At 45.2% G+C, this 13,565-nt stretch overlaps 1 protein-coding gene across 1 annotated transcript in view; it reads left to right on the forward strand.

Annotated features, from left to right (window-relative positions):
* The window catches only part of GREB1 (growth regulating estrogen receptor binding 1), a 69,119-nt gene extending 56,037 nt beyond the window's left edge, over positions 1-13,082 (forward strand). Inside the window, exons 25-32 of the mRNA XM_049784551.1 lie at positions 1,115-1,276; positions 2,966-3,170; positions 4,078-4,252; positions 6,741-6,959; positions 8,852-8,987; positions 10,761-10,961; positions 11,353-11,491; positions 12,759-13,082. Of these exons, the coding sequence (XP_049640508.1) occupies positions 1,115-1,276; positions 2,966-3,170; positions 4,078-4,252; positions 6,741-6,959; positions 8,852-8,987; positions 10,761-10,961; positions 11,353-11,491; positions 12,759-12,922 (1,401 nt within the window). The 3' untranslated portion in view covers positions 12,923-13,082. The remainder of the gene's footprint in view (positions 1-1,114; positions 1,277-2,965; positions 3,171-4,077; positions 4,253-6,740; positions 6,960-8,851; positions 8,988-10,760; positions 10,962-11,352; positions 11,492-12,758) is intronic.
* The last annotated feature ends 483 nt before the right edge of the window (positions 13,083-13,565 follow it).

Consider the following 13,565-nt stretch of genomic DNA (forward strand, 5'->3'; position numbering starts at 1 on the left):
ATCAATGCCATAGACAGTAGCTGAGAGTTGGCTATGAACCAGACACAAATAAAGAAACTTCCCAGACTAAAAATTCAGGAAGAGTCTCGGGGCAAAGGGAAGCCATCTCGAGAACTGTTGGACCATCTCTGCTTTGTGCTCAAGGGGCCTTGACTCCAGCCCTTTGAGAAGCTGAGGGAATACGTCTCAGCTCCTTACTGGCATTTCTGGGCCTTTGACTCTTGCTCTTTTCTCTCATTTCTCATCTCCCAAGATTCCCTCAACTCTCTTCATGAACTTGCTCCAGACATCTCTTTTTGTTCCCTCCTTAGGTCAAAATCTGTTTCTTTCCTCTCTACTTTTTTCAGATCTGAATGGTTTGGGGAGCATATGGCATAGATTAGCTTAGTTGGGGTAGAGGTAGGGTACTGTGAGAGTCCAGGGAGGCCCCTGTGCAGATGCCTGGACTCAGGTCTGGAGGAAGTGGAAGTGTGGTTTGGGTAGAGTGGGTTGGTGGTCACCCAGAGTACAGGGCAGGCACAGGCATATTTTGAGGGGGTGACTGTTAAGAGGAAGTGAGGCTAGACTTGGGGATAGAAGAGACTCAAGACCTCATAATATCCATTTCTAGGTTTGTCAAAAAGGGGGTGACAACAGCAGTACTGGGGTCCTTAGTGATAGAGAGGGGGTGGCAGGGGCCTGGATGAGGTGGTACATGTATATGCACCTGTTGTTATTGTTTATTACTGTGCCCTTTCACATGATGCCTATGTGGGAAGATATGCATGTTAGAATAAAAGGGGAGAACAACACTGTGAGTACCTTTATTGGTAACCTCACATGCCTCTGGGTCAATCCAGAATCAGAAAAGGGCTGGCACCCAGGTGCTGTCATTGGGCATAGCCTGATGAGAATCAGGTTGGAGCAGGATAAGGAGTGAATGTGGCCATGGATATGTTTGTATAGTAGCAACCCTTGTACATCCACAATGGGTTGAGGTCCTGGCCTGGCAGTTCTGGGGTTAGGGCAGAGGGCAATGACTTCTGTGAGATCAGCCATAATGGGTCTGGATTCTTCTGGGGGAGTAAAGCTGGACACTTATGACAAGTTCTGTCCTTTCCCCCTTGCACCTCAGCTCTATGAGTCCACCCTGCACGCCTTTGCCTTCTCTTACTCCATGCTAGGAGAGGAAATCCAACTCCACTTCATCATCCCCAAGTCCAAGGAGCATCACTTTGTCTTCAGTCAACCTGGAGGACAGTTGGAGAGCATGCGTCTTCCCCTTGTCACAGACAAGGTACTGATGTGGGTTTCAAAGGGTCAAACCAGTGGGTACACAGGTGAGGGTTGGCACTGAATGAGGACCTGGAGACTAAAGTTTCCTGAAGATTTCAGGGCAGGTAGTGCAGGGTGAAGAGATTCTTTGAACTTGGTAATTGAACTTGGAGAATCTTTACTAGTATCCTTTAAACTTGTTACCAGACAACCCTGAGTCTCAGTTTCCCCCATTATGAACCTCATTAATATTAAGCTTGCAAAAGCTTGTTGTGAGAACTGTTGATTGCAGGGGGCATACCCAGTGGTATACAAGGCTTATTTCTGGCTCTTAGCTCAAAGATCATACATACTAAAATTTGGGAGATCATCTGGGGAGCTGGGGATCAAACTCAGATGGTTCACATACAAGGCAAGTGTCCTACCCAATGTATTCTGACTCTAGATGTTGTATAACTAGAGTTCTCAGCATGGGCATGGGACCCCACACAAAACCTGAAAGATAACAGGTTTGTTCTTTTGTCTCATTGTTTATGATTTTTCAAAGAGTGCTTAAACAGGCTGAGGTTATAGGATGCCATAATGGCGCTCATAAGAGGCACTAACATTCTACAGTTATTAACTCACGGCCAATCTTGGTGTTTTTTTTTTTTTTCCTGTCCTCTTTTCTACTGCCATTCTGCATCATTCATCATCAAATCTCATTGTATTGTTTCATCCATAAGCATGTCATCATTGGTCTCTCAAGGACACATTGCCTCATTTTTAAGATATTGTCCTGATGCATCATCCAAGGTCTCATTGACCATAATGTTTACAGTAAAACATTCAGGGCCATGTTGGGTTGACAATTCCATCTTGAGGCAAATATCTACCCTTTAATTCTCTCCAGTAAACACAGACTTTGAGGAGAATGTAGATTTTTATTTTGCCTTTGCTCACACCTGACTGTGCCTAGGGCTTACTTCTAGCTCTGTGCTCTTGGATTACTCTTGGCATTGCTCCAGGGACAGTATGTGATGGTAGGGATCAAATCTGTATTGACCATGTGCAAAGCAAATGTACTACTCACTATGTGATCTCTGAACCAAGAGCATAGCTTTTCTTTCTCTGAAGGCCCAGACACTCATAACATTGTATCTAGCCTTTCAAACACAGCAGCCTGTTATTTAGCAGTAGAAATAGGGTTGAAGAACCACTGAGATCTTCCTTTAGGTCTCGGCTTACAACAACTTTGAATGACATGAAACTGAGGCATGAGCCGATCTTCAACCACTGGTGAATTGCATGAGAATTGTCTCTGAGCAGTACCATCTTTGTCCTTTGAGGGCCTTAGTCAAAGGCAAGACCTAGTTCAGCCAGAACTTTGGGATGAAGAAAAAGTAGAAGACACAGTTCTGTATCTAAGTCCCAACCTGTAAGTTTTCAGTGAGGTTATCTGGGGTTGAGTCACATAGAGGGACAACCACTTCTACTCTAGGTGCTTGTTCCTCCTTCCACTGACTGGCTCAGGTCAGTATCTGGAATGGTTCTATACTCTTGGAGCCAGGCTCAGAATTGAGCATTATCATGTCTGCTGTCTTTCATCAATAAGGACCAAGTGACCCTCATTCTGGGTGGAGGACTCTACCAAGTTACCATTTGAAGATCAGAAGGTAGGGGACCCTGATGATCATGTTTACAAATATTCTTCCTTATTCTGCCCTTTCAGAACCATGAGTATATAAAAAGCCCAACATTCACACCCACCACGGGTCGCCATGAACATGGGCTCTTCAATCTCTATCATGCTATGGACGGGGCCAGCCATCTGCACGTGTTGGTTGTCAAGGAGTATGAGATGGCCATCTACAAGAAGTATTGGCCAAACCACATCATGCTGGTGCTTCCCAGCATCTTCAACAGTGCAGGCGTTGGTAAGCTATTAGCAGATCCACCCCAGCCACTGTCCTGGGATAGGAGACTTGAGAAAATGTTTGAGAGTCAATGGAGCAACACATCTCACACACACTGGGCACTTTGTCATTTGACTTTTCAGGCCATTGTAACTTAATGTATGATCACATCAAACATTTTGTATTTTGATATTGTAACTTGATATTTTTAAAAGCATCAATGTTTGCTGGGTTTTTTTGGGTTTTTTTGTTTTGGTTTTTGGGTCACTCCCAGTGACACTTAGGGATTACTCCTGGCTCTGTGCTCAGAAATTGCTCCTGGCAAGCTCAGGGGACCATATGGGATGCTGGGATTCGAACCACTGTCCATCCTGGGTTGGCTGCATGCAAGGCAAACGCCCTACCACTGTGTTATCTCTCCGGCCCCTGTTTTTATTTTATTTTGCTATTCAAGTAGTACTTTGGGAGCCCAGGGGCAATTCCTGCTGACTATGGGACTTCTGGTTGATGTGAGGGTCTGGGAATGTGATACTGCTCAGGTGTGCAAATGCCAGGGACCAGTAGGGTCACCTTGGAAATGCTCAGAAGTTTCCAGGACTATTCCCAGTAAGGCTCAGGTTGCCATGAGGTACCAGGATGAAATCCTGGTTGGGTGTATGCAAAGCATATGCTCTAAACCCTATATTATCTCCCCATCTTAAGATTTAGTGGCTTAATTTACATCCCTTATTGTTAAAAGTGAAGGAGAAGAAAGACCCATGTGCAGACTTAATCTTCCCCAGTCTCCTGTCCCTATTGATGAGCTGAAGAGTAGAGATAAGGGCTGTGGAACAACATGACCGGAAGTAACTCTCATCATGCTGAGTACTTCCGGCCAGGTGTATGTGGGCTAGGATGGAGCTGAGGCAGCTGGTCCAATCTTTTGCAGGAGCCGCCCACTTCCTGATCAAGGAGCTGTCCTACCACAACCTGGAGCTTGAGCGCAATCGGCAGGAAGAACTGGGCATCAAGCCTCAAGATATCTGGCCTTTCATTGTGATTTCCGATGACTCCTGTGTGATGTGGAATGTGGTGGATGTGGACTGTGGTAGGGAGAGAGGCAGGTGAGATGCTCCAGTCTAGAAAACAGCAGAGTGTGCTCTTTCCAGTGCCTTCCAGTGTGTTCTTTGAGGCCCAGAAAAGGCATATTTCCCCAGGAGCTGAGCTTGCTTCATATTTTTTCAATGTTTTGTTGTTGGTGGTGGCAGGGTAGAGGGATATCCAAAACACTCTTCAGCAGTTGTGGGTTTCTATGTAAGGTGGTACTTGGCTAACTGGACCAGCAGTTCCACCAGGGTCTTCCTGACCATGCTTGAGGGGCCATACCAAGTAGTGATCTTGAAGAGTCAAGTTCAGATTCTATTTTAAATTTTATTTTGACAGATTGACTTGGGGGCCATACCAAGTAGTGATCAGCTAGCTACTCCCAGCTCTGTACTGGGGATTGCTCCAGGTGGAGCTTGGAGGATTATGTGGTATTAGTGATTGATTTGGGATTAGCTCCATGCAATGTGTCAGACTCTGTCCTAGCTCTCTGGCCCCCAGATTAAAGATTTTGTACCTCAGAGCTTGTACCCTGTAAACTCTGTGATGCCTCCCCTGAGTTTTCAGTATTTTATAAAGTATTATTGATGTATTTATAATCACATAAAGAACCATAACATAAATTCAACATAAAATTGATATAGAGAGGAAAGTGTAACCCACTCTGAAGAGATACATAGACTAAACACACCCTTTCACTTGGACCCTATAAAGAAGCAGCATCACCAGGTCTCCTCTTATACCTCTGGCCCCTCTGCCCTCCTGCCAGCTTTGTACCATCACACCACACCATGTTTTCTGTTGACATCAACAAAGAAACTAGCTGTTGGGGGTTCTAGTTCTTCCATCTTTCAGTGAGGGTCTAATCTGTGCTATTGTAAAAGTTGCTCTGAGTGATATAAATTAACTCTCCAATGCACAGTGCCTCATAATCTTTCTATGGAAAATGCAGATGGATAAATGTCTGAGGGGTGTGTGTTGGGCAAGCCATGAAGATTCCTGATGGAGAAAAGTCTCAGAATACAGTTACCTCTGAACATCATTGGTAGTTTATTTCCTTTGATTTTGCCCTTTGAGTATTTGAGCTTTGGGCTGCTCAATGAACTTCAGGTTCTTGGAAGTTTCTTTTTGAGAAACTTTAAACAAGTTCTTGCTTCGGGGTTAATGTTGTCCTAAGGTAAAAATTAACCCCTTTGGGGCCGGGTAGGTGGCGCTGGAGGTAAGGTGTCTGCCTTGCAAGCGCTAGCCAAGGAAGGACCGCGGTTCGATCCCCCGGCGTCCCATATGGTCCCCCCAAGCCAGGGGCGATTTCTGAGTGCATAGCCAGGAGTAACCCCTGAGCGTCAAACGGGTGTGGCCCAAAAAAAAAAAAAAAAAAAAAAATTAACCCCTTTGTTCTGTGTGACAGTGCTTCATATAGCTCTTATGGTCATGATCTGTTCTTTGCTTTTCATAGTCTTACAGTCTTCCAAGGGCCAGAGCTTGCTACGGGTTTTACTGAAAAAAGTGAGAGCCTTTCAAAATTTCATTCTATGGTTTCTTCATTCCTTTCCTGTTGAAAAATGGAAAAGTGGTTAAATGGTAGCCAATCAAGTTTCATTCTGAAGCAGCTGTTCTGGAGCATTAGAGCTGGGAACCTTAGAGAACTTCCTTCAAGTTCCTCACTTATACACAGGAAAACTGTGGTCCAGAAAAGTAGGCCAATTTGTCTAGGTCCTCTCGTTCCAAATTTGAGAGCCCTGGAACCACTCCCTCAGTTCTCTTGGCCATCAAGTGTCCCTCATACCTTTTCAGATCTCAGAGCCCATGGGGGACAGCCTTCTCTGCTGTCTCACTGGCATTCTCTCAAGAAAGGCTTGTCTTTGTAGCTCTGCAAACAGGGGATGCTAGGTGTTTCATTGTTGCTGCTCCCCTCAAACTCTTCAGCAGAGGTGCTGCATAATACAAAATTTAGACAGATTCAAAGGGAGAAGAGCATAGAACCAGGAGGCTTCCAGCTTCTTGGATCAAGTTGAGCCAGAGCCCTACTTTCCAAGACAACTTTTAGTGACCAGAGCAAAGGTAATTTACCTAGTAGGTGTAGTTAACAAAAAACAAAAAGTACTTTGCTAATTAAACCTAAGTGGATCTCTAATAAAGCTTAGGTGGGTTTTTTACAACTCAAAACAGTGGATGAAGGAAAGGGAAAGCAGGGATTGATTTAAGAATTAGCTACAGGTGTTTACAGTTCACCATGGTGATGATGGGAAGGATGTGGATTTTGGGAAAAGAAAAGTTCAAATCCCAACTCTCTTGAGTGGCATTGTGTGAGTTCACACCTCCTTTTCCTTATTTATAAACTGAGCAAGTTGGTACCGATGCCTGAAGACTGAGCATTGAGGGACAAGGAGTACTTACACAGTGTTCTGGCCCATGGCTTTGGGGGGCATGGATTCCCTCCCCACAGACCCATCTGGCCATGTGTGGTTTGTGTGTTGTCATGTTGTCATTTGCTCTTCTTCCTGGCAGGGAGTTCTCCTGGTCAGAAAGGAATGTGTCCTTGAAGCATATCATGCAACACATTGAGGCGTCCCCCAACATCACCCACTATGCTCTGATTGGCCTGCGGAAATGGTCCAGCAAGACCGGGAACCACGCAGTGCGTGAGCCCTTCTCCCGCTGCCATGTTCATGACTTTGTTGTCCTGAATGTGGACCTGACCCAGAATGTGCAGTACAATCAGAATCGGTAAGCCATAACCCCTGCCAATTCCTCCAGCTTTGAGTAGCCGCTGGACTCATTGAGCATTTCCTCCTTTGCCCTACATACCCAACACACCACAGCATTTGCCTGGCCCTTGTGCTCACCTTTCCCTTTGATTTTTGATTTCGTATTTGGGGGAGTATGATTTTGTAAAAGTGATATTTGGTTTTGTTTGTTTATGTTTTGCTTGTTTTGAGACCACACCCAGTAATGCACAGGGATTATATCTGGGTTTATGCTCAAGAATTACTCCTGGCAGTCCTGGAGGACCCTGTTGGGTGCTGGGGATTGAGCTCAGGTTGGCTAAGTGCAAGGCAAGTGCTCTATCTGCAAATATTTAGGTGGGATATTTGTATAAAATTGTTCAACTTCCGGGGCTAGTGAGATAGCATGGAGATAAGGCGTTTGCTTTCCATGCAGAAGGACGGTGATTCGAATCCAGGCATCCCATACGGTCCCCCGTGTCTGCCAGGGGTGATTGAGCGTAGAGCCAGGAGTAACCCCTGAATGCTGCTGGGTGTGATCCAAAAAACAAAAACCAAAAACTGTTCAACTTCCTCTTCTCACACATACTTGACTTACTGATTTTATGATGCATTATGTGTCTTAGAATCAGTAAGAATCACTGTTGTGTTTTGGCCCTCTCTGTGAACATTGCTTCCCGGAAGTTTTGGCATTGAAAATAATGTAAGTCATTGCCACTTACAACTTTGCCTACATCTCCATGTTAACCCAGTTGGGACTGAGGTGGTGGCTGGAATGACAGAACACACACCTTGCATATGTGGGACTGGGGAATTTGAGGGGGTCTCATCCCAGGCACTTCTGATGTCCCATGTGTGATGGCAATGTACCCTTCCCATCCCCATCATTGCTGAGGGTGGTTTCCAAGCACTCTTGGGCATGGTCCCTGGCAGTGCAGCAGTCACAAGAGTACATAAGTTTATTTTGAGGACTGTTGAGATGGAGACTGACTGACCTCCTATGCTTGTGGACCCTGCAAGCAAGAAAAGTTACTCAGCATCTTGAAGCCTTATTTTATACATCAGTTAAAAATAAAACCTAAGAGGCCAGAATGATAGCACAGTGGTAGGGCATTTACCTTGCACACAGCTGACCTGAGACTGAGCTGGGTTCAATCTCTGGCATCCCGTATGGTTCCCTGAGCCTGCCAAAAGTGATTTCTGAGTACAGATCTAAGAGTAACCTCTAAATGCTGCCAGGTGTGACTCAAAAAACAAAAACAAAAATAAATAAATAAATACTAATTATTTTTACCTGGAGAGGTTTATTGTTGGTATATTTATTAGAGGAGATTGCTGTTTGGAACCAAGAGGTCCCCAGGGACTATTCCTGGCTCTGTGCTCAAGAGTGACTTCTAACTGACCATATGCAGTGGCAGGAATCCAACTGGGGTCAACTGCATGCAAGGCAAGCACTTTAGCCCTGTGCTATCTCCTGCCTGTTGGCTTCCTTTTTTTTTTTTTTCAGCTTTCATTTAATTATTTATTTTTGAGGCACTGCAGATGGAATTAGCATTTACACAGGTGCATATTTGACCACTGAGCTCCATTCTGAGCCCTTTGTGTTTTTAACTAATGCTCCTTCAGTAATAAAGGAGCATTTATGAAGTCCCTCCTGCAGTGGCTGTCAGGCAGTGTCTGATTGTCCTTACCTAGTGTCACCCTCTCCTATTGACCCTCACAACCCATCCTGTTCCCCTAGTGTGTTCACTCTTTGGGTCTCATGCCAGGGACAGCTGTAAGGCAGGAAGGAGCCACACCCAACTCCAGGGGCAGGTGGGGGGATGGTGGGGGTGTTGGCGCTTGAGCTGACTGGATATCTTGGGTGTCATCTTCCCACTCTGGCCGGAGCAGATTTCTATGTGACGACGTGGATTTCAACTTGCGGGTGCACAGCGCTGGCCTGCTCCTCTGCCGTTTCAACCGCTTCAGCGTGATGAAGAAGCAGATTGCGGTGGGAGGCCACCGGTCTTTCCATATCACCTCCAAGGTGAGGGTGACCTGCAGGTAGGGCAGAGGGTTTTCTTTATTTGGCTTTTTAGAGCACCCAGAGAAGCTTAGGAGCTCCTTCTAGTTTGGTCTTTGGAGTTACTCCTGGCAATGCTCAAGGAACTGTGTGGTACTGGGGATGGAACCCAGGCCTTCTGCCTGATAACCTGTGCTCTGGCTCCTTGAGCCATCTCTCTGGCCCATCAGTGCAGTGGAAAGGAAAGATGCTGCCAGGTTTCTTTGTAGTTGAGGTGTCTTTGAATCTAACTAGCCCCCCAGGTAGTTCTACCCATACTAGCTCACCACCAACCTGTCTACCTCTTACCAAGATGCATGTTTCCATGGTACACTGGGGTACTACTCACCGTTAGCACCAGTGAGCCTCTCTGCTGGATAAAGCCAGGCCATACCTTCTTGAGGTCCTTGAAACTGCATTCGGTAATGAATTAACATTGGTGGTTGACTGAGGGCAGTCCTGTGGCCTGAGAACCAGCTATAGTGGGGAACTTATTTCAAGTGATGGGTCAAGTTGCTGCTGGCTAGGTGGGCCTGAGAATTTAAAATATAAAGTCTTTTTTTTTTGGGGGGGGCGGTGGACTATACCCAGCAGCACTTAGGGGTTACTCCTGGTTCTGCACTCAGAAATCACTCGTGGCACATTCAGGGGACCATATGGTATGCCAGGGATTGAACCCAAGTCAGTTCCAGGTCAGCTGCAAGGCAAACACCCTACTGCTGTGCTATCACCCTGGCCCCATAAAGTCATTTTTGCATTTTATTTTTAAAAATATTTTTATTGAAAGCATTTAAAGAAGATATTTATAAAATAAATAAAATAAAATTTTAAGAATAAAAAGATTTAAAAAGAGAGACATGAATAGGAGAGAACATAGGCTTGAAAAAGCAAGCAAGGGGCTAAAAAATTGGAAAGTTGGTAAGGCACTTTCTTTGCATGTGACCAACCCAGGTTTGATCCCCAACATCCCAGGCACATCAGGAATAATTTCTGAGCACCATGTCAGGAGTAACCAACCCCTGAGCACTGCTGGGTATGGCCCAAAACAAAATTAATAAATGAAAAAAGCAAAAAAAAAAAAAAAAAAAAAAGAGCAAAAAAAAAGGGGGGGGCAAACGTAAGATATAAAGTCTTAAAGCGAGTGTAATGAGAATGCAGTGCTGGGTGTCTGACCCATGGATCCAATATATTTGAGGATGTCAGCAGTCTCTCTGGCTATAGCACAAAAAGTTTGTTGGCCTAGAGGGAGACAAAGGAAGCACAAAGCAGGCAGGTGGGCATGGAGGGCCCTTGGACCAGTCTCACAGGTTTTCCTCCCTGGATTTGGGGGGATACTCCAAGGGTTCATTGATTCTCTGGTATTTCCTAGACTAAGCACTCAGAATCTACCATTCTCACATGTCCCACCTGGGGATCAGAAAATTATATCGTCTTCATGTTCATCTTCTGTGTCCCTACTTGCCTTTTTTTGGTGGAGGGGGCCACACCTGGTAATGCTCAGTGGTTACTCCTGGTGATGCACTCAGAAATCGCTCCTGGTTTGGGGAACCTTATGGGATGAACCGAGGTCTGCGCATGCAAGGTAGATGTCTTACCACTTGTGTCACCACTCTGTCCTCCCAACTTGCTTATTACTGTGTGATGACTATGCATTACCCCTGACCCAGGTTACCCCCTGGAGGTCCCTTTTATCTTGAGAGAGAAACTCTGTCTGCTACAAGTGGTGGGATGTCTCCAATGCCCTACCTCCCCATTTAGGTGTCTGACAGCCCCGCAGTCACCATGCCATCCCAGTACATCTGCGCACCCGACAGCAAACACACCTTCCTGGCAGCCCCTGCACAGCTCCTGCTCGAGAAGTTTCTGCAGCACCACAGTCATCGCTTCTTCCCACTTTCCATCAAGAACCATGGCCACCCTGTGCTTTCCGTGGACTGCTACTTAAATCTGGGCTCCCAGGTAACTCTGAGGGGCCCCTTTGAATTCATAAGTCAAGACATTCCTGAAACCCATAGGCTAGAATTCAGGATGCAGGTTACCCACCGTTTTTAGGTGTTTGCCCTGTCTTCTATGTGCTAGAAAAAAGACTTCTAATTTGCTTTAATCCATTAAATAAGGAAACCCAAGTCTGAAACCAGAATACTATAGAGTTCTCTAATGCAATGATATAAGTCAGTCTATTTGGACTGATTTGTAGGTTGTCAGTTTTGAATCTAATGTGAAAGTTATTATATTTGCCCATCTCCCCAGAACTTGAGCTTAACGATCTTTACTAATGCCCAGCTTCATATCATGCTATGGAGTACTTCACGAAAAAACAATGTCTTGTCTTGTCTTCCTTCTTTTGCAGATTTCTGTGTGTTATGTGAGCTCCAGGCCTCACTCTTTAAACATCAGCTGTTCTGACTTCATGTTCAGTGGCCTCCTGTTGTACCTCTGTGACTCTTTTGTGGGAGCTAGTTTTTTGAAAAAGTTTCACTTTCTGAAAGGTAACTTCCCTTTTCCTTACCTGTACCTTGACTTGAATTCCAGATGTCACTTAAGCAGGTGACTTCTGGTCTTTGTCTGCTGATGGGTAAGCTGAGGCTCTGAAAGGGACCAGGACTTGCCTGTCTAAGAGGATCCCAAGAACAGTGTGTGTGTGAGAGAGAATTCTGGGAGTTTCTCTCTTTGCTTTCCACTATATGGATCAAGACAAGACCCATCCTTCCTTTTTTAGGTGACATTTTCCATTTGTTTTTGTTCCTTTTCCATTCAAATTCTTTACATCAGAATTTACTTCCATCTCCTCACAGTCCTTCTGTATGGAAGATGAAGTCTCCCTTCTTGGTTCAGGGTCCTGCATGCTCCTTAACTTTTATCTGAATTGTCTTCTACTGTGGCTATTAGTTGCTAGAGCAATTCAGTGTTCTAATCATTCAATCCCTGAGCATCATGTTAGTCCCAGTCTGACTCAATTCCAACCTGTCTTTACATTCCTTGGTTGTTCTGTTCCTTATATTCTTCCTTGGCAAGTGTTTACAGAGGACCAACACACTACAGGAACTTGAGAATGAGGCAGGAGCTTCTAGAGCTATTTTCAGGAAACATTTCTTCTGATGGGAGGATAAGACATATGGATAGGAAAGTGGATAGAGACAGGGAGGAGATTGGTAGGTAGATAGGTAGGTCGGAAATAGGTAGAAAAACTTGGCCAGGTAGGTAACAGGTAAGTTTGAGGATAGAATGATGATAGATTTGTAGGTAGAAGATCAGTTGACTGAAAGATGAATAGGTGAGTACAAAGATAGGTAGAAAGCTGGAATGAACAAACATGATGACTTTTGCTAAGAATCAAGGAAGGAAACTTCATATACAGGGCAGACGGGAGAAACAGGAACTGCTTGGGGCCTGTGACCAGGAAGTTGGATGGAGTCAAGCAGAGGGTGTCAAGTTGTGGGGTTCAAGTTGAGGGAGTCAAGTTATGGGGTGGCATAGGTACTCTCCCTGGGCTGCAGCTGAGAATGCTAGCCTTATAGTGACACCCATCTTTATGATGACACCATCTCTCTCCTTCCCATTCTCCTTTGTTCATATCTCTATCAGCCTTTCTTCTGCTTTTAGAAGGTCATCCGCTGACTAGTCAGCAGCAGTCTCACAAGTTCTCTCTTCACCCATCTCCTCCTCCATCAGTGTCACTACTTGGAGACTCCAGGCAGGAGTTTCCAGTGGGATGAACTCCCCGTTCTCTTACATGCCTCTGCACTGCCCACACAGGTGCCACCTTGTGCGTCATCTGCCAGGACCGAAACTCACTCCGCCAGACGGTTGTCCGCCTGGAGCTGGAAGATGAATGGCAGTTCCGACTGCGAGATGAGTTCCAGACAGCCAACGCTAAGGAAGACCGGCCACTCTTCTTTCTGACTGGACGACACATCTGAGGGAGAAGCCAACACTTTTCTGGATTAGTGTATCCTCCTAAACCTCATGCTGCTGAGGCTCAAGGAAGAAAAAAATCACAGAACCAAGGAGAGTCTGAACTGAAAGCGCCTAAGACTGTTGCTCAGCCTCCTCAAGTGCCCGGAGAGATGGTAGAAATGGCCCTGGAGCAGGAAAGAAGTGTGATGGAGAGAAATTTGGGGCAAGGAGCGCACATATCGATGCTGCCTGAGTCTCTCGAAAACCCACATGTGGGAAAGTTCTGCCCATTCCATCTGCTGCCATCCTGATGTCATCCTGATGCTTCCATGGACAAAACTTGACTCCTCTCTTCGCAAAGATCACTCTTGTATTAGTGTATAGAGGTGTCAGAATTGAAAAGGCCAGGGTTTCAGCTATCACAGACAATGAAGCAATATTCCAAAAGACTATTTTAACTCAAGGTTGAAGACAAAACCAGAAACTAAAAACAAACCTGTCATTTTATAAGAGTTATGCAATTTCCTATAAAGTTGCTCTCTCAGAAACTAGCCCAATGGCATCCGTTTTAAAGATATAATGAAACACATTGTTTTACCTCAGAGCAATGCATTCTATTAAAATAGTTTAGGGTGAATACCCTACCTCTTAGAAAGGATGAATGAG

The sequence above is a fragment of the Suncus etruscus genome, chromosome 12 (assembly GCF_024139225.1).
Source record: "Suncus etruscus isolate mSunEtr1 chromosome 12, mSunEtr1.pri.cur, whole genome shotgun sequence".
NCBI classification, from domain to species: Eukaryota; Metazoa; Chordata; class Mammalia; order Eulipotyphla; family Soricidae; genus Suncus; species Suncus etruscus.